The sequence below is a fragment of the Lepidochelys kempii genome, chromosome 3 (assembly GCF_965140265.1).
Source record: "Lepidochelys kempii isolate rLepKem1 chromosome 3, rLepKem1.hap2, whole genome shotgun sequence".
NCBI classification, from domain to species: Eukaryota; Metazoa; Chordata; order Testudines; family Cheloniidae; genus Lepidochelys; species Lepidochelys kempii.
The window spans coordinates 103,124,670-103,151,528 of NC_133258.1; the positions used below are offsets into that span (position 1 = coordinate 103,124,670).

Genomic DNA, 26,859 nt, shown 5'->3' on the forward strand with positions numbered 1-26,859 from the left:
TTGAGGAGGACCCAGTGGACAAGCGGGATAGGAGGGAATGCATATTTCAGACTCCCGCCCCATGGTATTAAGAATGCATCGGCGGCTGAACCCAGACTGTGGTTTTGGAAAGAGCAGAACTGAGGGCACTGACTGTTGCTCTTGGTGGCGAACAGGTCTAGCTGGGGATAACCCCACTTCTGGAAGACTGACTGTATGAGTCCGACCTGATTGATCACTTGTGCATGTGGTAAGACCTGCTGAGGCAATGTGCAAGCTCGTTCTGCACTCCTGGGAGGTAGGATGCTTCGAGCTGAATGAAAGGCGAAAGTCTCTCTCTTTATTGGTGCGTGGCTTAAAGGCCTTGCAGATCTTGCAGCACTCAGCTTGGTGAGACTCTCCCAGACACCGGAGGCAGGAGTCAGGGGGGTCGCTGTTGGACACAGACTTCCGGCACATGCCGCAAGCTTTAAAACCCTGAGCTTGCAGCATGCCCCGCAGCCCAAGGCTGGTGCTGGAAATAGCTTCCAGACACCTGAAACAAAGGATTTCTAAACTACTGATAATTAACTGATAACTATGTACGAGGGAGAGAACGTTCCAACACCGCCATGGATGGTAAGAAGGAACTGAGAGGGGGTTGGGCCAGCAGGGTAATAGATACACCGCCATGAGGGCGCCACTCTAGGGGGCTCCCCCGCCATCCCGACGGGAGCTGCTAAGGGAAAAAGTTTCCGACATCCGTGCACACTGCACGCACACACCTAATTGGAATGGACGTGAACAATCACTCAAAGAAGAACTGGGTATGTTTCATTTGGAAAAGAGGAAATTGATAGCGGTTTTCAAACACTTGAAAGACTGCCATAAAAAGACGGAAAAAAATTGTTCTCTCTTGCCACAGAGGGCAGGACAAGGGGCAATGGGCTCAAACTACAGCACAGCAGATCTAGATTAGGAAAAACTTCCTAACTGTAAGAACAGTAGGACAATGGAACAGACTGCCTTGGGAGGTTGTGGAAACTCCTTCACTGGAGGTTTACAAAAGGAGGCTGGATAGCCATCTGTCTTGGATGGTTCAGGCACAACAAATCCTGTATCTTGGCAGGGGGTTGGATTAGAAACCCTTGTGGTCCCTTCTAACCCTATGATTCTGTCCCAGTCTTATCAGACTTCTTGTCCCAAACTATTTCCTCCCTCCACACAGTTTGGCTTTTGTCCCCTTTTCATTTGAATCAGACAGTTTTCTTTTTCTCATGGCCTACGTGCCAACAGAGGGTCACCGAGAGCACAGGATGCTTTTCAGTTCCAGTGCTCAACTCCACCATAGGTCAGAGCAGCTGGGAGCAGCCATTACAGGGAAAGTCCTTCTAAGCCTCCACAGCCCTGGGCTGGAGTATATTCTCTGTTGCTCTGTGGGGATAATGCATGCATAGGCTGGTCAGCACAAGGAGCTGTGAGCGTCTCAAGCATACTCAGTGAAGATGGAATCATCTGAGGTTTTAGCTGTTAAGCTCTAGCAAGTCTCTACTAAGCAATTTTTAACATGGGCAAAATAATATATTTTTCCTTAGCCTCATTCTCCTTGTTGGTAGAAATGACTGAACTGTGCTGGCTGAAGTAAAATGAATAAATAAATAAATAAAAAATTTCAGCCTGAAGAGGACATCCTCAGAAAATTTCAACCCAAACAGCTAAAGTTTGGCAAAGTCATAAACAACTGAAAACAAGGTCTTATAATGGGAACATAATAATGGCTATACTGGGTTAGACCAATTGTCCATCTACCTCATTATCCTGGCTTCTGACAGTTGCCAATGCTAGATGCTTCAGAGGGAATAAAGAGAACAGGGCAATTATGAGTAATCCATCCCTTGTTTTCTAGTCCCAGTGTCTGGCAGTCAGAAGTTCAGGGACACCCAGTGCATGGGATTGTGTTCCTGACCATCTTGGCTAATAGCCACTGATGTACCTATGCTCCATTAACTTATCTAACTTTTTTTGAAATCAGTTATACTTTTGGCCTTCACAACATCCCCTGGCAACGAGTTCCACAGGTTGACTGTGCGTTGTGTGATGAAGTACTTGCTTATGTTTGTTTTAAACCTGCTGCCTGTTAAATTCATTGGGAAGTTTTAGGCAACCTTAATAATAGGTGGTGCTACCAGCCCCGACTATAAGAAAGACTCCCTTCATTCGTCATAGGCCATTAAAAGCAATTTTCCTTCATAACTTGAAGTCAATTGAGACTCATTGTGTCCAACATTCTAACATACTTAGTATTAGTGATTCAAGGTAATCCAGATTCCAACAATCAAACGGCTAATTTGTAATTGCTAGGGCCGAGATTTTCTTGATGTCAGATTGGTAACACAGGTGTCTGAAGTTTTTCTATCCACAGAACACATACCATATGATACAGACAGCAAGTTCCCTCATTGTGCCCTTCCTCAACCAGTGTCTCCACGCCCTTTTAATCCTTTGCCTTTTGACAGAGATTGCCAATAGAACTGCCAATTAGTATCAACTGTAAAGGGGTATTTTTTCCTTTTATTTACTTTTTAATCTAATGATGTGGCCATTTGTTCACTAGCAGGTATATGAAGATCATCCCCAGTCTAGTATGATGGAATAATAATAAAAAAATACTTTGCACTTCTATAACACCTTCCATTCCAGGATCAAAAATGCCTTCCAATCTAATTGGCCTTGTAACATCTCTGTGGTAGGTATTTTTGTCCCAATAATGCAGATGGGGCAACAGAAGTAAGATACTTTCCCAAGGTCACACAGAAAGCCAGTAACACAGACTTAAATAAGAGGACCTAGGTCTCCTGGATCACAAACCTATACTCAATTATAAGACAATCCCTTCCTCCCCTAAACTACAGTTTAAGTTTTATGAGTTGCAGATTGTGACCTAGAGCATCTCCCAGAGATCTAAGTGTGTGCGGGGGTCCTCTGAGTGCAGATCCCTCCATGCCTGCTTGGAAGGGGAAGAAGTTTTTCTCTCCATGGCAATATACTCTTCCTGCCTAGAAGCATGTAGATGGCTCCTGTGGAAAATGCTGTCATGAGTTTTGGAGACAAGGTTGGGAGGAGTCCATGTCACCATTTCCTGCTAATTCTGCCTTATTTCTCCAAACACTTCCCCATTGAATGGACAATTGGCTGGAAACTCTGTAAGGTGAATCCTGTGGAGTTTTCTTTCCCCTCTGGTCTCTTTATTGGGATTTAGTATGGCCCAAAATTACTTTTATAGACAGCTGATGTTTTAAAATTAGACTTACCCTGGCATATATATTTCTGAAACTATCAGTTCAGTTTTGGATGTCTAGTAAAGCACAGGGCTTCAAACACAGTGGAGATGTGGAACTCTGTGTTAATCTAACTGGAAAAGTGCAAATTAAATGTTAGTAATAGTGGCTGCTTTTGAATAGAGACATTTCAGCATGACAAGAGAATTGAATAGCATCATAACAGATCAAAAACAAAAAGGTGGAGTATGTTAGGGTCTTATCTTGTCCATCAGAGAAATACCATTTACAGATAACAAAAAATGTCTGTCCTCTCTGGATGGATCTTAGTATAATTTCTTTCAGAAAACAGTATGACTATTTTCCCAAGAACAAGAGATGTAACTATTCTCTCAAGAACTGGATTTGCTGAGGTGTGTCTATCGTACACAATGTCTAGTGGTAATCTGTGTGCAAGATCACTCAGAAGCTTTGCAGATCTATTCTAGGGAAGCACTGTCTCTTTCAGTCCAGGAGGCGGCATTGCTTCTAGAAGAACAGAATTTTAAGAGTACTGGACAAGGCTGGACCTTGCATTATTGAAACACATTCTGATCTGATTGGATAACACATTTTTGTGGGGCTTCAGCCTCTTCTTTGGCTCTTCAAAATGCATGAACAACTTCCATGAACTTCCAAATCTTTTGTTCTGTTTAAAGATGAATGTTAGAAAGGCCATGAAGTTAAGTCATGGAGGTCCTTCCTTGTTCAGCTGAGAAAAGGCACAAGGGAGGGAGGATTATATTCTATTTTTGATTAAATTCAGTGAAAAACTCTAGCCATAATATGTCAAAATAGTCTTGAATAATGTTTCCAATCACTCTCAGTTAGGAGGCCTGATACACTAAGCCCTATCTGCAAATGCACCCAGGAGGATGGACCCTACACCATGAAGAGCCCCAGAGACTTCAGGGGTCAGCCCACATGGACTCAATTGCAAGACTGGGGCCTTAGAGAGTTGATGGCAATACCTGCTTCTGGTGGTGGGGAAGGGAAGAGTATTATTCATGTTTATTTAGATTTATAAACATAAAAAGTGCTTATCCTAGGCTCTGGTCAACCTCACATAATTAACTTTCAGAATAACACTAACATAGATTTAGAGAATGATTAGTACTGCCCCTCTCCTCCCACAAGAACAGAGCAAGTTCAAAAGTGTTTATAACAAAAGGGGCTCCTAACTAAATTTTAAACTTTGTTTGATAAAAAGAGCCCTGGAACTGTAGGCCATGAAGATTCTGATAGAATTTTATATTGGCAGTTAGATGTATGTTGTAAGTAAAGATGAATATGAGCTAATTTTGTGGCTCAGGAGTTAAGTAATTCAAAAGGCAGGAGAACAAAGTTTTGCATCAAGTTGTTAGATTATATATACAAAGTGAATAGTAGAAAGTGATGATACCCTCCCAAAAAACACTAGTGGATCGTAGACTGCAAAAAAATGGTCCGTATTCGCAGGACCCAAAGTGGTCTCTAAGAAGTAACATACTTTGCCACTGATGTGATTGTATTAGTTCATTATAAAAGTCTAGAGCTCAGACTGATGATTGTAATCAGGGCCGGCTCTAGGTTTTTTGCCGTCCCAAGCAAAAAAAAAAAAAAAAAAAAAAAAAAAGGATGGCTGGAATTGTGCCGCCCCAAGCATTTGCTCGTGCCTAGAGCTGGTCCTGATTGTAACCAAACCATCTCAACAGTATCTTTTTTTTGAAGGGTTTAGCCATATGTGCAATCTTGTGTGACCCAAACCACATTAATCGTCATCTGCTTTTTTTTGAAGGTTCAGCCAGTCAGTCAGTTAGGACTTAAAAATATCAGAGAACAATCACACGTATGACAACTCTCATATTCACGATACTTGTAATCAGAATTAACTTATATATTTGAGGCACCTTAGAGCATAAGCTTATGCTCAAATAAATTTGTTAGTCTCTAAGGTGCCACAAGTCCTCCTTTTCTTTTTGTGAATACAGACTAACACAGCTGCTACTCTGAAACCTTATATATTTGAGCATTTCTCAAAAAGCGCATAACAAAGCACATAAATGGCAGAGTTGGTCAAAACTCTGTCTAAACATTTTTTATCTTAGGTGGTTTTTTGGCCCCCCCCAATAGTTTTGATCATATTTTTCTAGTTTTCAGTGAAAAAAAAAATCAAAGCGTAACAAACATTTCAATGAATAGTCAAATGTCAAAAAATGTCACATAATGTTGGTAATTTTTTGTTTGTTAGTTTTTTGTTTTTATTTGTTTTGGGGTGAAATTCATAGGATATTTAAAAATACTTTTTTCCCAAAATTTCCCATGAAAAATAATTAGCACTATTTGATTTTCTCTAATAAAGGCTATATTTATTGACTTCTTTAGAAAGTTTAGGGGAAAAAATAAAAGTAGCAGCCAGAATAACTGCTGTGTACTTGCTATTATATCGGGATTTCCATACTAGTTCAGGACATCAAGCTGTGGACAATCTAGTCCAATATCCTCTCTCTGACAGCGGTCACTACCAAAGGCTTCAGAGGAGAGTGCAAAAAACTCCAGGAACAACAGTTAAAGCATAACCTGCCCATAAGGAAATTTCTTTCTAAGATTCCCTAGTTAGTGGTTGGCCGATGTCCTGAGGTATTATGGTTTAGGCCATATTTACAGGATGGGGGACTCTATTCTGGGAAGGAGTGACTCTGAAAAAGATTTGGGGGACTTGGTAGATACTCATCTGAATATGCTCACCTAGAGTGACGCTGTGGTCAAAAGGCCTAATTAAATCCTTGGATACATAAATGGGGGGATCTTGAGTAGAAGTAGAGCAGTGTTATTACCTTTTTTACCTCTTTTGAGATTACACTGAGCTCAGACCTAAACAAGAGCTCTATGTAAACTCGAAAGTTTGTCTCTTTCACCAACAGGATTAGCCCAATAAAAGATATTACCTCACCCGCCTTGTCTCTCAAATATTCCTGGGACCAACATGGCAACAACAACAATGCAAACAACCTTCTGAATAGTTTACACACTCTCCTAACTCATAATTTTCTCCATTTAACCAATTTTTAAATCTCTGAACGCCTTTTCTTTCTGCTGTATCATTTTTGAGATAGGATGACCAGAATGGAATGCAATGTTCCAGGGAGGGCATCAGATATATAATGGTTGTATAATATTCTCAATACTGTATTTTTATCCCATTCTTTATATGTATACACTAACATTTTTTTTTGACAGTCACTGAACATTGAATGGTCCACAATGAAGCCCTGTTCATTATTAGTACATGCTTGGTAAATTTAATTTTGGAGTAGAATCTAAAGATTAAACACACACAAAAATATTTTCCCCTAAAATATTACTGAAACTACTACTACAGAAGAAATTATTAGAAAGATATAAAAATGATTTCCTTTAAACAAAATTATCTTAAAAAGAAGTAAATGACCCTTCAGACTGTGGGTAGTGCTCCTTTACCAGGTTGGCTATTTGTTACAAATTAGTTGTGATTGATGTTCACTGTTATACCAAAAGGTTGTTGTTATTCATTCATCTAATTAGATTTACTCTGGATAAAAAAAAAATATCTCAAGACAAACACAAAAATAATCTTTATTAAGTCTAACTACGACAGATCTTTTCCCTTTCTAATTTCTGTGTGTCTTTGATAAACGGAATTTCTAAAGGTAACACTGATGATCTGATTAAGCTACCTACATCTGGAATAAGAAGATGGTGGGAATGGGCTAAGGCTTTCAAATGTCTATCGGTGTAATTAAGCAACAAAATGATAATGCAGATATTGGGAAAATTCACACTAGTCTAGACTATTATAGACTATATAAACAGAAATTACTCACTATTCAGTCATATAATACCTTTTACTATATTTGTGCCAGTATGCTTTAAAAGAGAGTATACATTTGTATTTAATTTGTTTACAATTTGGAATACTGTTTTGGTTATGCATTTCTCACAAAGTCTTATAGTGGAACAGCTATGAAGTAAAGCAGCAGCAGAAATATTTCAAATTATTATTTCTGGTCAATATAGTGATTAATTTTACAAAAATATAATTAGAAGTATTCAGTAAGTGGATTTATGATAATTGTTGGCTTCAGCAGAGCTGAGTGAATAATCTGTAATAAATAATTTGTTAGATTTCACTTCTCTCTTCCCCTACATGAAATGTTATTTCTACACGAGGAGGTTCCAAACAGCTCTTTGTGAATATCTGAACCTCAAAATTTGCAATATGTTGGTAACATAAGTTGCATGATATTTTCTTTGTTTAGATGATTTAGTTAACTAAGCAATACAGTATACATTTTGAATCTTACAATCAAACAAAATTTGAACTTCATTTTGGAAAAATATTTGAAATTTCTAAGTTAAAATTATTTTTTTCGTAAGTATTTGTTAGTGAAGTTTGATTACCTGAACATTTGTGGAAGCAAACAGAAGAGGGTTACAAACATGTTCAATTCAAAAATCATTTTAAAATTCTTACTAATATTAATTAAACTTGTTTCCTTTATTCATTATAAAAAGAAAAGGAGTACTTGTGGCACCTTAGAGACTAACAAATTTATTTGAGCAAAAGCTTTTGTGATGAGGTGAGCTGTAGCTCACGAAAGCTTTTGCTCAAATAAATTTGTTAGTCTCTAAGGTGCCACAAGTCCTCCTTTTCTTTTTGCGGATACAGGCTAACACGGCTGCTACTCTGAAAACTATTCATTATGTATGTTTACTTTTGCTAAAAAATTATCCTATAGTTTAAGACTGTAATTTTCACCCTTTCTTCAGAGGATGAGAATATCACTTATTAAAAGGTTCTAATCTACGTTGTATGGAGATGCGAAAGTCACACTGTCTGCTTTACACGTATCCTTCCCATATACTCTCATATCTTTTCTCTGTGCTAAACCAGTGCTGTATTTCTTTCCCCTCTTATACAATACATTTTCTCTACCTTGAGCTGGGACAGGTATTTGTGCCTTTGTTCTAGTTCCTACACCCTGAATTCACTTTGTCAAGCCTTAACATCGCGCAAAAGCATGGAAACAAGAATGCCACAACGAATCAAACATATAATAGAGAGTGCAATATATAGGCAATGATACACAACATGATGAGAACTTGCCAGTTGAACATACACCTTGGGAATGCTTATCTAATAGGTACAGGCAGGATCCTGAACATACCTCTATGGTAGGATATCTATATATTTGCTGGTGAACAATACAGAGTTATTTTACTTATAAAGTGGTTTAATGATTAAAAATTACTTCTACAAATGTAAATTTCAGAAATGTGTTAAATATTTTAAATAGAAAATAGGTTTCTTTGGAACAAAGAAAATGCGATGAACCTGCAGAAAGAGGAAGGGACCAGAAGAAACAGTATTCTGCTTCTGTTTATGGATTTCCCTGCATCTCTGTCCTTAACTCTCCCAAATTAGACATGTAATGTAATAGGCTGAGTTAGTGTAGATTCCTCTCCCCATATCACCTGTAGGGAGCAGGGACTGAGAGGAGGGACTTAACTCCTTTTGAATGAAAATGTTTGTTGCTCAAGTAAGGTTTGGATGTGGCATATTGCTCTGTTTGGTGAAGAGGCTTTATGGTACCAAACGTGTATGCTAATTAGGAAATTATTACATGGATTGAAAACTTCTTCCACCAGTTATATCATAGGTTTTATCTAAGCCATTTGATAAATAAGAAATTTTAAGAACAAGGAGTACAATTTTGAAGATATATATACACATGCATTGTGGATGTTGTGTTGCCCAAGACTAAAAGCTGAATGCCAATATCTAAAAAGTAACAAAGGGGGATAGTTCTCTATAAATTCATCTTCATACTCATGCTTCAATATCTATTTTCCTATGGTTATGTTCCTGGCCCCTTTGAAGTAAATGGGAGCTTTGTCATTCATTTCAATAATGCTTTGTTATTGACTTCAAAGGGAGCAGGAGCAGGCCCAGCATTTAATTGACAAATCATGGGGTAACTGGATCTAGGCAACAAATTTGCATAGAACATCATCTGAAAACACAGTTGTTTGCCTAGGGAAAGATTCTGAATGTTCTGTATTTTATCAAACAAGGCAGGAAAATTAAAATCCATATTCTACAGTTTATGGTCCCCTCCTCTCAAATAATTACCTCATGTGGAACTGGATATCTTACTTCTGCTTCTGTTTGTTCACTGTGTAGAAGAGGAGTAGAATCTGGTACTAATCCAGAAGACTGTTCCTTTTCATATTCAGCTAAAAATATAACACATGATTCAATTCACCATTATGTTTGTCATGAAAATTATGTAATAAAGAATGCAGTTAATAAAAATGTGAATGGCAGTGATATTATTATTATATAGTTAATACTGAGATATTAGCTTCACCAGTCAGAAAATATTTTTCACCAATTTTTTTCATTAGAACTTTTCCTTTTTTAATTAAAATTTTCCAATAAACACTAGTCTTTAGCATGATTATTTACTTTAGCATAGTTATGACCACTACAATCATAAATGCTCAGCAAATATTAAAAAAGGATTAAACGTTTAAATGAGTAAAAAGTAGCATGTGTGGTCATAACAACTATATTTCAAAGGCTATCAAAAAAGTACCATGCTCACTGCTAGTAATGTATAATACAACCGAATAGTATAAAAGAGGGTCACCCGATGAGGTAAGGACAGATCTCCTGAAGTTATTTTGCACAGCTCTCTAAGTTTTTTCTGAGATTTATTTTTCACCTTTCCCAAGCAGTAAAGGCCGCTGCTGAAGATTAGATCCCAGATATCAACCTTTGGGCTATTCTGGTTAGGGAATTTCTATGTTCCAAACACCAGTATCATCACTTATTTAGAAAAGAAAATTAGATAACTGTAATTCTTATTCTCTGAAGAGATAATCCCAGTGGATTTCTGCTCTTGAATCCATGCTTCCAGCACATAGACAGATATCCCATAATTGGAAAGTGCTGAACCGGCAGGGAACCTCTAGCAGCACGGTGTGCAATGAGCTGTAGCTCACGAAAGCTCATGCTCAAATAAATTGGTTAGTCTCTAAGGTGCCACAAGTACTCCTTTTCTTTATGCCAGAGAGGCTCCCTAGGCTGCTCCCTGTGTTCTACAATTAGCTTTTAGTTTAGTTTTGTTTTGAGATTCAGGCTGCATCAGTGTTCTTTAGACGTGGTTTTTAATGGCTAGGACAGAGTGGCAAATTCAGAGTTTGTACCTGGGACTGCTGTTTTAACTGGCATTCCTCTTTTAAATCCTTAGAATGGAACTGAATTATTGGGGAATGAAACATCTCCACCAGAGTGGGGAAAAGTTGTATAACTTCAACAGGTAAGTTAATATTTAGGCGCCTGAGATGGCTGAGTCCAGGAACTATTACCAAGTGGAAGTCTCAGATGCTTGTGAACTATCTAGACGCTGTGGGAACCCCAAAGAGCTGCCAAGATACTATGTGAACCAGGTGGTTGTGTGCAGGGTGGGGGGGGGGGGGAGGCGGTGAGTGAGGAAGGAGGTGGTTGGTAACTGCAAAGATACTGTGTGAACTGGAACATGAGACTGCAGTGTTGATACTTTTGAAAAGTACAAAGTACTACATGTTAACATGCTATTTTATACATAATTTCTGCATCACAGTAAGTTCTTGATATGTCATGTGTATTGTATAAACATATGTATTCAGAGTAATAAAGCAGAATAGCATGGTAAAATCTTGGACCATCAGTTAAACCCATACTGGTATACCAGGAAGAGAACAGTAAACTTACTTTCACCAGCCACATAATTAGCTGGAAAATAGCCTTGCTGTCCATTTGCTAGGCTGCCAAACCACCAGTTATCATTATCTTTGTATAACACTTGGATAATGTCACTGCGATGGATGGTTAGCTCATCTGATCGATGCGCTGTGTAGTCATAAAGAGCCACTACCTAAAAGAGAGATAAGACCACCACATCTTTATCACAACTGTGCCACAGAGAAAAAAGCGCAACATTCACTTCCTCTTGCAGAAAAGCAGCTGAAACCAAAGCTGCACTTTGGTAAAAGCTGAGGCTGTCTCAATTTTTGCTAATGGGATCAGGGGTGGTGGGAACGCAGCAGGAGAAGCAAGATAAAGGACTGTGGGATTGTAGAAATGGTTAAGAACATTCAATACACTAAGATTAGCTTCAAAACAGCAGCTGCTAGTTTTATAAGCAATTGACTTGTTAAACAAAAACAAAAAAAAACAACACAACCCTTAGTACATTCACTTTCTCAGAATTGTTACACCACTTTCAGATCCAATTCTGTGTGTGCGTGTGTGTGTGTGCGCACACCAAACATATATGTTTGAATAAATACTTCAACAATGTGACTGTTTTACTAGATGGAAAACTCCAATGGAACAATTTCATTATAAAGCTTTATTTTGATCCTTTCATTTATTTGTAACGTTTTGTTTTGAAACAAATATCTGTTATAAACAATTTGTATATTGGGTCCACATATTATCTACATAATAAAGCCATTTGCCTTTGAAACATGCTACATCAATACTGCCACTAGAAAAAATTTTAATAGGCTTCTCCCACCTTTCATAATACATAGAATACACAACCACCAATCACAGCCTTTCCAACTGCCCTGAAAATAAAAATACCATGGATCATTTCTTATTTAGCTTCCACAACTATATGATCAGGGAGTGATTTCTGTCCCATTTTGGCCAACAGAGAGTAGAAAAGAGTAAAAACAATAGAGGAGGTATGAACAGATATGAATCTCCACCCTCCCCAAACATAATTATATTATATTTTACATAAACTATTTTTGCCACCAAAGCATATCCGTATATCACGAACAGCGACCAGGGATATTAAATAAATTGAAAAGGGGATGCTTCTATAATCTTAAGTTTAGTGTGGAACTGTGTGATTTGGCCAGCCTCAAAGCATTAAGATCAGCTCAGCTACTATTAGACAGGAATCTATCCAAACTTTCACTTAGCTGCCACTAACATATCTAAAGGACCAAAGAAACTGAGTAACTGAATACATCCCTCTCAATTATACCTCTCCTCTCCAAATCAGGAAACACAATAATATGATCAAAACCAACACTGCCAGTGTAAAATTTAGTTGGATGCAGCTTACACGATCACATCCAGCAAGCGGTGCTCTGAGAATACCAACTAATTGAGAAATGAAAGGACTCCTTGGAGATAATACTGTGAAAACCAATAGGTCACTTAAGGTAAAAGGAACATAAACTTGAGGTAAATATTCAACAAAATGCACAAAATGAAAGGCAGACCGGAAAGTGCTGTGTATTTTTGCAATCTCTTATAGTAAAATGTTCAGTGGATGTTCAATATCTGAAAAAAATTACAAAAATCTAATGACATGACAAACTTACAACAATCTTAAAAGAAAAGCAAGGCAAATCAAAATTTAGGTACCATTGTATTTTGTATTGTGATTGGTTTAGGGAAATTAGGGAATCACTGATTAAAAATAAAAGTGGAAGTTACTGGATATCTGGACTACAGCTGGGCAAATAACTGATTTTTTGGTTCACTGGCAGAAAAAAAAATATGATTTGGGTTGAACCAGACCCCAAAATTCCAAAAACTTTCAGGAAATCAAAAAAAATCTGTTCTGGATAAAACAAACAAAAACATGTCCCTCACCCAAAATGTTTAGTTTCCAGGCATTTTTAAAGGGCTAGATTTACAAAACGGTCAGAGGAGGAAGAGTGATGGTGGTGTAGATTAATATTTCCAAAATTATAAATACAGTGTAGCAGGTATTGAAACAATAAACAATTGCATAATACGTACTCTCTCTTGCACTGGTGTAGAATTATTTGCTCCTCTCACACATGATGTAACCAGAAGGTCATCACTCTAAAAGAAGAAATTATTTTAACATTAGCATGCAATATTTTGGTAAGGATAGTTTTCAAAATAAGCATTTGTCATATACTGTAAACACAACAGTGTAATGTAATAAATATTAATTTTTGTTTTCCCAAGGGAAAATACAAGTGAGGTTGGAGAATATTCCTAGCAGTATTGATTAAAAGGTATTTAGGAGAAGATTTAATTAAAACTCCTTTGCTATATGCACCCCACTAAAGACAACTCCTTGTGGTAAGAAAAAAGGCTGTTAATGAGGACTCATTCTGAGCTTGCCTGCCTTACAAATTACACAATGGAGATGATGCAGTGAATTTCACCTCTGATTTATTATGCTCAAAGTGAATTTTTTTTTTAATATAATGGCTCACTTTTGGCTGATTTGAAACAATCAACCTTTTCACTGCTGGTTCTTAACAGCACTTTGCTGCCATTATTCATTATCTTTTCACTGAAATAAATGGAATAACATTAACATTTTAGCAATGCTACAAGTGTGCTCAAACTTGGATGTACCAGTACCTGGAAAGTTTGATGTAATTCAAATAGCAAAACTATAAACCTTTGGCAGGTTTCTCCAAATTTAGAAGCATTTGCTGACGGTAGATTTAGAATTGAATAATTATGATGAAACTATTTTTCTCCAGTATACCGAAAGCAGCTCCCTCAGAGTAACTGAACTGATACAAGGCATTTGTCAGTGCTACTGAAATAGTGAAGGTGTCAATTGCCTAATTTATTAAAGGAGAAACCAGATTCTCCTGGATTTTTTTGCATGCTGAAAAGTACATACTACAACTCAGAACAACTAGTGTGCACATATGCGCCGGCATATAACCAGTGTGAAAGGGACTAAGATATTTTAATGGGAGAATCAACTATGGGCATTTGGAAGTGACATTTTCACCCACAACAGATTGTGCTAAATTATAAAACAGTTTCAAACTTATGAGAAATCTCATTCAACCTCTATTTCTTTCATCTCACACTCACTTCAAATGTTTTTGGCATCTATAACTTTTTCCTCTTTCCTTCTCTCTTAAAAAAAGATATTTTAACTTTTTTTTTCAAGCAAATGAATGCACATCTTAAATTTGATGCTGCTTTTATTCTCCCAGTACTATTTCCATTAGACCCTCACCACGTCTTTTTCAAAGGACCATCATTATAGCACTCTGCAACAAGGAGAGCAGAATTTGTGGTCTCTTCTGAAATCTCAAGTGACCTGCATTCCTGCCCCTGCAGAAGTATACTGCACTTTCGCATGACTACTAATCTTAACTCATCTAGGAGAGGTATATTTGGTAACCATGAAACTTAAGCGTCTCTAAACTCATCTCCAACTCATTTATGAGATACAATATATAATATTCAATATGGCTTTTATCATATTAACCATACATTAGTAAAGTATCAAAGCAAATAGCTGCAGTCCATTCTTACATTTTACTAGCATATCTATTCCTACTACCAAAGTGCTACTGAATTTTTGTAAAGTATACACACAGTGATTAACCTTTAAGACTCATCTGACAAATATACAGGATCTGAACACCCCACATCTGTATTACAGTACAGTTTAAAGGGCTTGTAAATGGCATACTGGTAGTTAACAAAGCCATGCAGGTTTCAGCCTATTCCTCACCTTTCATTCTCTGAGCGGAGAGAACTCTGCAGGCAGTGTGCTTAGCCTGAAGGGTGGGAGTTGTTGCTCAACAGTGATTCATCAGGATTATTAATAATATTATTTAGGTAACTAGTTAAGGAACGTATATAGCTCCCCTTACAATACTGAATGTTTCTCTCTCCTTTTTGTAAGGTATTTGTATTCTAAAGAAGGTCTCATCAAGTTCTCCTTACAGTGAGGTGAGCGGTTAGGAAATAATATTCTCAAAGCCATGAGCCACCCCCCAGAATATTTTGAATGCTCTCAGATGTTGTGCTAAACTTTTATTACAACATGAACCCAAGGAGTTTCCACTTGAAGGAGTACATAGTATATTTTTAATTGGCGTACGTGTCAGTGTGTGTACAGAGCCCATCCAAGAGCTGGCAGAGTGAGCGTTCAAGCAGAGTTATGACCACAGCGGCATGCTCCAAACACAGGGACTTGTAGCAGGATAGGGTCTGATGTGGTGAATAAGTAATTTCCCCAGTACACTTACGCTCCCATCTAAATTTCCGAATAATATCATGGAGATATAACTGGCTCCTACAATACTTTTAAAACATGACTCCTTTTCACAGTGTCAATAAAACCTATTTTTTTCAGAAATGTCCTGAAGCCTTGGACATATCTAGCTCTAGCATGACTCTTAAGACATCTCCTCTTTGCTGTAAAGTGAAAACAATTCAGCCATGTTGTATTTAGATTCCATTCCATTGCTATTTTTGGAGTGTAGGATGGATGTGTTCAGAGTTGGAGCTAGCACGCTATGAGCCAGTCCACCTGAGAGAGACAGGATGAAAAAGCTAACTTGGAATGCCCTCTTTTGCCACATTAACCTTAGCTGAACAAAGCCTTTGTGACTGTTTAAGCCCTTCCATGGAAGAACCCCCATAGATGGAGTTCTGTTGGCGACATGGCTACCTAGGTGGTGTCAAGATTTTTAGAGTGAAGAGGAACAAAGGACCCCACTTAGCCCACTTTAGCAGCTTGTTGCTTGGGAAGTCCTTGCCTCTCTCCTGAGAGGTCCTGCCCTGCCTTCCTTAGACCATATAACTGGAGAAGGTGAGCGTAGCCGAGGCCCATGTACCTGAGGATTAGGGGAAGGTTTCTCTACCTAGACCCTGAAGATGGAACAGGTGCCCCAGCTGGGTATTTTCTCCACTACTACTGCTGCAGTTCCTTCAGATGGTTATGATACTTCCTAGATTTCTACCTCCCATTCAGTATGTGCATTTAAGATTACTCTTCCTCAGGTGTAATAAGCTAGTATTTTTCAAAACAGATAATTTTTGTTGTCTTCTACCCACGTTTCTGATCTGCAAATTGCATTACTTATGCTATTCACTCCCTCTCCTACATTAACAGATGTAAAATAAGGCTGGTTCTAACACCAGTCCTTCAGTATCCCACCGACAGTATTGCTAACCCTCAGGCATTTAAAAACCATGAGTCACACGTCCGTCCCCCCCATATTTTGATATTGGCTTAAAAATCATGAGATTTAAAAAAAAAAACCCACCACAATACATTTTGCGTTCTTTTTATTTTACTTGAGATTGCGGAGCCTCTAGGATGCATGCAAGTCACATTTTCCAATTTTTCTCCATAACCATGAGGACTAGAAACTTACCATACTTTAAAAAAAATGAAAATTTGTGATTTTAACATAATCACATGGATCCTGAAGCCTAAGAAAATATTGCAAGACATACAATAAAATAACAAGAATTGCCAACACTGCCAGACACTTCCTCCCACAACTCTTTTCTATCAAAACATCCCTTATATATTTTTTAATATGTTTTGTACACAACAGTATAGCAATCTAAACCAATTTGTATTCTATTTTCATGCCAGATTTTGTGAGACAGTATTAAATTACTAAATTCCAAATATAGTAAATTTTCTGCATTCCACAGGTACCTATACACTCCTTATGTATAACACACAGGGAAGTTCTCTTGAGTAAGGAGCCAGTACCCTCACACTGGGTGTATGTTTGTATCTGAGGTGATCCCGAGCCATAGGAGGAGCCAGAAGTAAAAAAACCTTAAACCTGTAATCTCTCAAAATACAGGGAGCAGATGCAAAAAGAGAAGTAACCTAAGTAGCAGTCTTGCAAGATAGGCAATGCACAACCAATTACTTAAGCTGAATAACCAAATTACACATCCAATGCTCCACAGAAATTCACATCCAAAGAGAAAAATACAGTGAAAGAAATGACTCTTTACCTGTATCTTTCATATAGTCTGGAATCTGGTACCTGGTTCTCCATTTTTATACAATGCTTGCTTTACAATGCATATTTCTGATAACTACGATGACGCTAACTCCCATTTCACATCTATGTAAGCAAGAGGAAAATCAGACCCTGGATGTCTTGCTGGGTGACTGTACTATTTCCATTTTTGCTGAATGGAAGAGCAACCAGTCTCCTTTCAAGATGACCCAAGAGGCCAAGGGAAATCAGCTTCAATAACTCCCACTTGTGTTTCCCCAGCTTAGAAGTCATTAAATTTTTTTTCTGGAGTTTCTGCCAGGAAAAAAAGATGGTTACCTACCTTTCCTAACTGTGTTCTTTGAGATGTGTTGCTCGAGTCCATTCCAACAGGTGTGTGCGCGTGTGCCGCGTGCACAATCATCGGAAGTTTTTACCCTAGCAGTACCCGTTGGGTTGGCTGTGAAGCCCCCTGGAGAGGTGCCCTTGTGGCGGTGTATATAGGTCCCTGCCGACCTGCCACTTGCTCAGTTCCTTCTTGCCAGAATACTCCGACAGAGGGGAGGCATGCAGGATTTGGAATGGACATGAACAACACATCTTGAAGAACAACAGTTACGAAAGGTAGATAACAGTCTTTTCTTCTTCGAGTGATTGCTCATGTCCATTCCAATAGGTGACTCTCAAGCAAATTCAATGGAGGAGGGGCTGGAGTTCACCGCGTTGCTGATTGCAGTAATGCCCTGCCGAATGCTGCATCATCCCTCGCCTGTTGGATGATGGCGTAGTGCGACATGAAGGTCTGGATGGAAGACCACATTGATGCCTTACATGTATCCTGAATGGAGACTTGTGCGAGGAACGCAGCGGAAGAGGCCTGTGCTCTTGTGGAGTGCACCATCAACACTGGGGCTAGGATCTTTGCCAGGTTATAGCACGTTCTGATGCAGGACATGATCCATTATGACATGCACTGGGATGAGATGGGAAGCCCTTTCATTCTCTCAGTGATTGCAATAAAAAGCGGTGGTGACTTAGGAAACAGCTTTGTGCGTTCAGTGTAGAAGGCTAGGGCACACCTGTCGTTCAGGGAAGGGAGTGCTCACTCTTTGTTGCTGGCATGAGGTTTAGGAAAGAATACTGGTAGAAATATGTACTGGTTAATGTGAAATTGGGATACTACCTTAGGTAGGAATGCTGGCTGAGGGCATAGCTGCACTGTGTCCTTGTAAAAGACCATGTGGGGGGCTTGGAAGTCAGCGGTCTGAGCTTGGAGACCGTTCTGGCCAAGGTTATGGCCACCAGAAAGGCCACCGTTCAGGAAAGGTAGGCTAAGGGTCAGGTTGCCAGGGACTTGAAAGGAGGACCCATGAGTCCTGAAAGGACCAGGTTAAGATCCCACTGAGGAACGGGCTGTCTCACCTGGGGGTTAAGCCTATCCAAGCCCTTAAGAAAATGGCCCACTATGGGATTGCTAAAGACTGACTTGCCCAACACACCCAGTGGAAGGCTGAGATGGCCGCTAGGTGTACCTTCATAGACGATATCGCCAACCCCCATTGCTTCAGGTAAAAGAGGTAGTCTAGCACAAGGGGAATAGAGGCTTGCTGTGGGGAGGTACCTTTCTGTGGGGACCAAATGGAGAAACACTTCCACTTTGCCAGGTACATTGTGCGAGTGGAGGGCTTCCTGCTCCCCAACAGAACTTCCCCAACAGAGTCTGAGCACTGCAGTTCAAGGTGGTTCAGCCATGAGTTTGAGGGACTCCAGGTTGGGATGTTGTAGTTGGCCATGATCCTGCGTGATGAGATCCTGGAGCATAGGAAGGGCCACTGCCCTGTCCACTAATAGGTTCAGCAGCGTGGTGAACCAGTGCTGTCGGGGCCACACTGGTGCTATGAGGATGACTGAAGCCCTGTCCTGCCAGATATTGAGGAGGACCTTGTGTATGAGGGGGAAGGGTGGGAATGCATATAGCAGGTGACTCATCCATGGTAGGTGAAAGGCATCCTCTATGTGGCTGTGGTTCTGAGAGGAGCAGAAAAGCTGACACTTTCTGTTGCTCCGCATCGCAAACAGGTCCATGTGGGGATAGCCCCACCTCTGGAAGATTGAAAGGGCGATGTACACTCTGAGTGCCCACTCGTGAGTGTTGAACGAGTGGCTGAGGTGGTCCGTTAGTTTGTTCTGTGCTCCCAGCAGATATGAAGCCTGTAGCTGGATGCAATGTGTGACGCAGAAGTCCCAGAGTCGGAGAGCTTCCTGGCACAGGGGAGGCGAGCAAGCACCACCCTATTTGTTTATATAGAACATCGCTGTGGTGTTATCCGTCAGTACTGAGACACATTTGCCCTGAAGATGGGCCTGGAATGTCTGGCAAACCAGGCAAACTGCTCTCAGCTCCCTAACGTTGAAATGCAGTGATAGTTCTGGTTGTGACCACATGCCTTGAGTTCTGATACTGCCCAGGTGCATTCCCCAGCCAGTCTGCGATGCGTCTGTGACCAGCGACAGTGAGGGCTGAGCTTTGGCGACGGGTACTCCCGCACAGACCACCTGAGGTTGAAGCTACCAGCTGAGGGACTCGAGAATCTTGGGCAGAAGGGTAACCAGTCTGTCCAGAGAGTCCCGGTTGGGTGTGTATACCCTCGCCAACCAAGCCTGGAGGGGGGCAAAGGTGCAACCTGGCGCGCTGCACTACATACGTGCAGGCCACCATATGCCCTACAAGCTTCATGCAGTTTCTGGCCGTGGTAGTTGGGAACCAGTGAAGGCTGTCGATGATGTCCCTGATGCTTTGGAACTGGGACTTGGGTAGGGAGGCTCTTGCCTGAGTGGAGTCCAGGAGAGCCCCGATGAACTCTATCTTCTGAGCTGGGACCAGAGTAGACTTGGGCACACTCAGAATGAGCCCCAGCCTGCTGAAAGTGGTTTGTACCGTGGCCACATGCTCCAGCACTTTCACTTGGGAATTGCCCTTGATGAGCCCATCATCCAGGTACGGGAAGACCTGTACCCGGCATTTGCGCAGGAAGGCTGCCACAACTGCCATGCACTTCGTGAACATGTGCGGGGCTGTTGAAAGTCCGAATGGTAGTACAGTGAACTGATAGTACAGGCCGCTGACTATGAATCTCAGGAATCTCCTGTGTGGCGAAATAATCGATATATGAAAGTACGCGTCGTTCAAGTTGAGGGTGGCATACCAGTCCCCCGAACCCAGGGAAGGAATGATGGTGGCCAGAGAGATCATACAAAACTTCAGCTTTCTTATGTATGTGTTGAGGTTTCACAGATCCAGGATAGGGCTGAGCCCACCCTTGGCCTTGGGGATGAGGAAATATCGGGAGTAGAATCCACTGCCCCTGAACTCCTGAGGAACCTCCTCTATTGTGCCCAGCGTGAGGAGCGACTGCAACTCCTGTAGCAGGAGTTGCTTGTGAGAGGGGTCCCTGAAGAGGACTGAGGAAGGTGGGTAGGGCCAGAATTGGATAGAATATCCCACCCCTACTGTGCTCAGGACCCAGCGATCTGAAGTAATCTGGGCCCAGGCATGGCAGAAGTGGGACAGACAATTCACAAAGGGAGGGCAAGGATCCAGGATTTGGGCTGGTGCTCTGTCCCCGGGCGCACCTTCAAAAGTTGGGTGTAGAGCTGGGGGGCTGCTTGGAGGAGCCTGGACTGCAGGGAACACCTCCTGTTGTTTCTGTCCCTCCTTCAATTATAGTCCTGCCTGGGGGGACCTGGATAGAATTGTGAGGGGGGCTTGGATTTGAAGGATTTTCTCTGGGGTGCCGGTGTGAATTCCCAGAGACTTGAGGGTTGCTCTTGAGTCCTTGAGCCTGTGCAGTCTCGAGTCTGTTTTGTCAGCGAACAGCCCCTCACAGTCAAATGAGAAGTCCTGTATGCTATTCTGGACCTCTGCCAGGAGTCCCAAGACCTGTAGCAATGAGCTACGCCTCATTGTGATGCCTGTAGCCACGGTTCGCACCGCCGAGTCAGCTGAGTCCAGAGCAGCCTGGAGGGAGGTTCTAGCCACTACCCTGCCCTCTTCTGGGACTGCAGTGAATTCCTGTCAGGATTCCGGCGGAAGCAGTTCCTGAAATTTAGAGAGGGCATTCCACGAGTTGTACGCATAGCAGCTAAGTACCACTCCTGGTTGGAAATTCGAAGCTGGAGCCCCCCCGGTTAAGTACACTTTTTGACCAAAGAGGTCCAGCTTCTTAGCATCTTTATTCTTAGGGGTGGGCCCCGGCTGCCCCTGCCGCTCTTTGTGGTTTACTGCGTCCACTACCAAGGTCCCGGGTGGGTGGTGGGTGAAGAGGTGCTTGTACCCTTTCTGAGGGACAAAGTAACACCTCTCTACTCCTCTGGCCGTTGTTGGTATAGAGAGTGGGATTTGCCAGAGCACCTTCGTGGTGTTCTGAATGATTTTTATAAGTGGCAGTGCCACCTTGAAGGGACCCTCCAGGGCGAGTATGTCCACCATGCGATCTGAGTCTTCCACCACCTCCTCCGTCGTCATGTTGAGGTTCTGGACCACCCTCCTAAGGAGGTCCTGGTGGGCTTTCATGTCCATCGCCAGAAGGGACATGGTAGTGCTCGCCACTGCCTCATCCGGCGAGGAAGAAGACAAGGCTTGAAGTGGGATGAGGTCTTTCTGCCCCTCCGGTTTCCTGGTGACTTGCTCAGGGATATCCATCATTGCTGCTACTGGTGGTACAGGAGCCACCTTCACTGGTGTCGTCTCTGACCTTGCGCTCGATACGGGAGGCCTGGGGTCTGAACTCCATGATGGGTCCTCAGGAGCCCTGGACTGATATGGGGCAATGGACATTGCAGAAGGTGGGGCATGGGCAATGGAGACTACCGATGCTGCCCTGGAACCATGCCTGTGGCCCTAGTGGTAGGTCCAAGGTGTCCAAAAGGGCCATTGTAATGGTCCCTGCCACTGGGGAGGCCAGGACACCATCGGTAACGAGTGTTCCTCCACCTTATGGTACCAAGACCGGTGCCAGGATCTTGACCAGTATCGGCTATGTTGGGACACATATGACTCCACCTCTGATTCCGATAATAGTCTGAGCCCGACCAGGAAGGGGCAGATCCCGACGGTGTCAGGGAGTGGTACTGCATCAAGGTGGGCTTGCCCCGGTGCTGGATAGGAGGTGCCGCCATCAGTGCCGCAGACTGTACCGGAAGTGTTGCAGCAGCCGCTTCTTGCGTCGCCTGCACCTGAGCTGGTGCACGGGAACAGGAGGCCAGGGACTGTGCCGTCATGGCAATTAAGTCCCGCAAGGCCTCAAAAAGAGTCTGGTATGGAGAGGAGGTCCAGGTCCTCCTCCAACACTTGCCGGACTGGAGAATCCACCGACACTGGACTCAATGGACCCCTCTTCGAAGTTGGAGTCGACAGTGCTGGGACTGATGGACCAGCCTTCTGGTGTCCCAAAGAGGGATGCACCATGCTGGAGTTCCCTCCACTCTTCTTGGTGCGGGAGTGGCCCCATTCTGCCTTCTTCTTATGCGGCACTGGGGATAGTGATCGGTGCTGCAGCGATGAGCGCAGGGAAGGGTGCCAATGCTCCTTATTCGGGTCCTTCCTCGGTGCCGAGATGTCCTGCACCTAGGTCGGTGAGCTGTGCACCGAGGCCGCTGGTGCTGGCTCTTGAGCTAGTTGGGGCTGGAGAGCGGACTCCATCAAGAAGAGCTTGAGGTGATAGTCTCTCTCCCTCTTAGTTCTGGGCTTGAAGCCTCTGCAGATGGTGCACTTGTCTTGCAAATGACCCTCCTCCCAGGCACTTCAGACAAGTAGAGTAAGGATCCCCTCCGGGCATAGGCTTATCGCACCTAAAGTTTGCTTATGCATTCAGGTGCCACTTTTCTTTGATTTGCAAACAGGCTCTTCACTGCAACAGAGTAAATATGTCGACTGTCTTCCTTTATCAATTAACTGTTACCTAACTCTTTTATACCTTCTGCCATTCTTTAGTTGGATAAGGAGCTTTCCTCTAATTAACCTCAGTCAGCCATTACATATATAATACCCTTGCCTCTGAACAAATGCATCTTGTCAGGATCCTGACAAGGGCAGTGGGGACCAAAGATAAGAGCAGGGCCAAATCTGAGGATGAGAGTAGTGGAGGAGTTTATGGTCAAGTTCCAGACCAGGGTTAATACCAGAGTCCAAGATAGGTTTCAGGGTCTGGGTCAGGAGGCAAGGTCGAAGCCAGGACTTTGAGAGCAGGAAGCAAAAATAGTTGTGGAAGTTACAGGAGATCCACACTGTTGTCTGGACGCTTTCTAGAATGCCCCTTAGATTTATATAGGGCAGGAAGCCAATCAGGAGCCATGAGGCTGCCGCCTGTTAGAGCCTGAGGGCAGGGACTTCTTGTGGTTTTTGCTTACAGCTAGTCATAGATAGTGTGTGAACCAGTTACAACTGCTGCTGTGTGGACGTGTTCCCCGCCTAGCAGCTCTGCAGGCCTGATTCAAGACCTGGTGGGCACTCTCTGCCGGCCCATATTTGTCTGGATGGACTGCCATAAGGTCGGGGCATGGATTTGGGATGCTGACTCCCAGGATTATCCTCTAGGGCGTAGTCCTCCAGCCTACAAGGTACCAGAGGGAGCTACATTTGATTTTCAATTCCAGTATTTCACAGACTTCATACTCGTTGTGCTCTTGAATCAGTTCCAAAGGAGGCAGTGGCTGGGCGCAGTGAGTGAAAGGGTTGTCAACGTAGATTTTTAGCAAGGATACGTGGAACACTGCGTAGTTATGAAGCCTCATGAACACTGGGTTGATTACCTGGCTGATGGAATGTGACCCAAGGTATTGGTAATCCAGTTATGACATAGCCAGTCAGTGCAGATGTGTTGGGCTGATATCCAGACTTTTTGCCTGATGGTGAATGCCAGGCCTTCCCTGCACAGGTGGTCAGCATACCACTTGTAATCTTCCTTGGCCTTGTCCATATGTGTCTTGAGTTCTTCTCGAACATCATGGATCAGACACACGCAGTCAGGGGCTACAGGATTGGTGGAGGTGACAGATGCAGCTGGGTGGAGATGGGGGTGGAGGCCTGAGGTTGCATAGAACAGATTCTGCATGGTGGATATATGATCAGCGTTGTTGTAAGCAAACTCTGTTTGGGGTAGGAAGCTCGACCAGTTCTCCTGAAGGAAATTAATAAAGCACCACAAGTATTGTTCTAATACTTGATTGCTCATTCAGACTGACCATCAGTTTGTGGGGGATAAACAATGGATGTGTAAGCACAGATCCTAAGGAATTGTAGGATTTTGTTCCAAAACCACAACATGAACTGCAGACCCTTATCAATCGTGACTCGCTCTGGGATTCCATGGAGACAGATCAGTGTGCTTGTTAGACACAGGGAGCTTGACTATGAAGTCCAGGGTAATGGCTGCCCAAAGCCTGGATGGGGTCTCAGAAGGCATTAGGGCGTTGAGGAGTTTTGAGCGTGATATCGGAGCGCAGGTATGTCTCACAGAAATCAACATACAAGTGGATTGTTGTGTGCATTCAGGGCCACCAGAAGGAGTGGATGGCCAAACAGAGAGTCTTGAAGCAACCCAAATGGCCTGCTAATGGCAAGTCATGACAGAACCATAGTACCTCTAACTGAGGGGGTTCTAGCAGAATGTACAAGTAGCCCTTGACAGAGAGCAAGCCATCCTGGACCTGGTGTTGCCCTTGGCTTGCTGCCTCAAATTCCTTGGGATGGGGATACTTCTCTGCAGCTGAGCGGCTCATGGACATGAAGTCCTGAGGTACTGCGGCATCCAGGAAGTTTGGAGGCTTAAGAATGGGGGGGCTCAGCACAGGGGGGCTCTTGGCTGGTGAGATATTCCCCTTTTTGGGACGAGGCATTGGCAGTCTTGTTCTGAGCTCCTGAGTGGTACATGATGGTGAAACTGAAGCGTGCAAAGAACAGGGCCCAGCGAAACTGCATCTGGTTAAGAGTCTTGGCTCAGCAGAGGTACTCTACATTTTTATGATCAAAGTAAACCTGTCCTGGGTACCAAGCACCCTCCAGATAGCAGCAACACTCTTCAAAAACTGCTTTGATGGCTAGAAGCTCCTTAACTAGATAATTCTGTTCAGCTGCAGCGAACTTCCATGAATAATACACGCAAAGCAAGAGTTGCTATTGGGGACCACCTCTTTGAGAGAGTATTGCCCTAATTGCCACATTGGAGGCATCAGTCCTGACAACAAAGGGTCATGTTGGGTTGGGATGAGCTAGGATTGGGGTGGGGATAAAGGTCATCTTGAGTAGGATGAATGCTCATTGGGCCTCTGGAGGCCAGCTGAAGGTGGTATTTTTAAGGAGAAGTGCTATTAATGGGGTGAAGTAGCCTGAAAATCCAGAGATGAACAGCCTATAAAAGTTGGTGAACCCCAGGAAGTATTGTAACTCCTTGATACTTCAGGTGGGCATGAGGGGACGTTAATTTTGTGTGGAATATAGGTGACTTTGGGATTAAAATGACTGATGTTCCTCAAAATGAAAAATGTCTGAGAAATATCATCCAAGTTAGGTTATTACCTTGAAAATGGAAAGCATCTTTAAATTAACACTTAATATTGAATCTTAATGTATACATTCCGTGTATATGCAAAGGAAAAAACACAAGGGAAAGTGTTAATAGTTACATTAAAATGCTATAAGCATAGAGAAAGTAGTAACATCTTAAAATACTGTAGTGGGCTTTGGTCTTAATTAATACATCTAATATCCTGAAACTACTGTAAATGTTACTTCCGTGGGTTTCAAATTAATATGATCCTTATTTGATTATAGTTCTTCAGCATTTAATGAGCATGGGAATCTATAATCTGCCTCAAGGAAAAACTGTGCCAGGCTGCACTTTATTGAATCCTACAATGTACAAACAGAAAACAGAAATGCAAACACAGCTGCCTCAGCAAAGCCTACAGGGATAAAGAAAGAAAAAAAAAGAAGATGAATTCAGAAGTATGTGAAATAAACCAACTCCTGAGATTAATCAAATACACAGCAAAACTATTTTGATCTATTTTGTCCTTATCTGGCAACATTTACTTTCTTTCTTTAAAGAATATCATTTCTATGCTATTATGACTTTATTTATAACATCACTAGAAAAAGGGTTAAAGAAAATATATTCAATCCCACCAAGTTTAACAGAAAGCTGCTAATTTATTTATAAATCCCTTCCCAAAAATGAGTCAATACTATAGATACTTTTAAGGGTTGCTGTAGCAGGAAAGCACTGGTATACATATTGAATAATTCATAATTTTTCCTAATAATTGGCTGATATCTAGAATTAAATATGTATAAAATATGCAGACAATAATAGTCACCTAGCCACAGAGAAAAAGATGAATGCAAAACTATATTTTCAGCGTTGTTTTTCAAGAGAAGTCTTATTTATTATATCAGCCAGATACAAAGACACATTAAAGGATTTTGTGAAGGAAAGGTCTAAATGAGATGGAAATAAAAGGTGGAACAGGTTCTGGGAATTAAGGGCACAATCTAATTTATGTCCCTTTCCGATGAACCCTCTGGAGGCCAGCAGCTGGCAAGCAATTACCATAGCACATTAGGTCAGGACATTTCGATTGCAGGCACCAGGGGGTTAACGTCCCAAGTGCAAGAGGCCCATTTTTTTAGGGGCCACACACAAAGTGTTAAGAACATTACTTCTTCTACAACTAGTCCCTCCCTGGTATTTTAAAAAACATATACTTTAATGATTGTATAGTCGTA

The 26,859-nt window shown here is 41.9% G+C and overlaps 1 protein-coding gene across 6 annotated transcripts in view; it reads right to left on the minus strand.

The window, feature by feature from the left end:
- The window catches only part of AHI1 (Abelson helper integration site 1), a 188,633-nt gene that overhangs the window by 21,875 nt on the left and 139,899 nt on the right, over positions 1-26,859 (minus strand). For all 6 annotated transcript variants that reach the window (XM_073337381.1, XM_073337382.1, XM_073337383.1 and 3 more), the window contains 3 exons: positions 13,108-13,173; positions 11,053-11,215; positions 9,427-9,530 (listed from right to left, as the gene is read on the minus strand). In XM_073337381.1, coding sequence (XP_073193482.1) covers positions 9,427-9,530; positions 11,053-11,215; positions 13,108-13,173 — 333 coding nt within the window. The remainder of the gene's footprint in view (positions 1-9,426; positions 9,531-11,052; positions 11,216-13,107; positions 13,174-26,859) is intronic.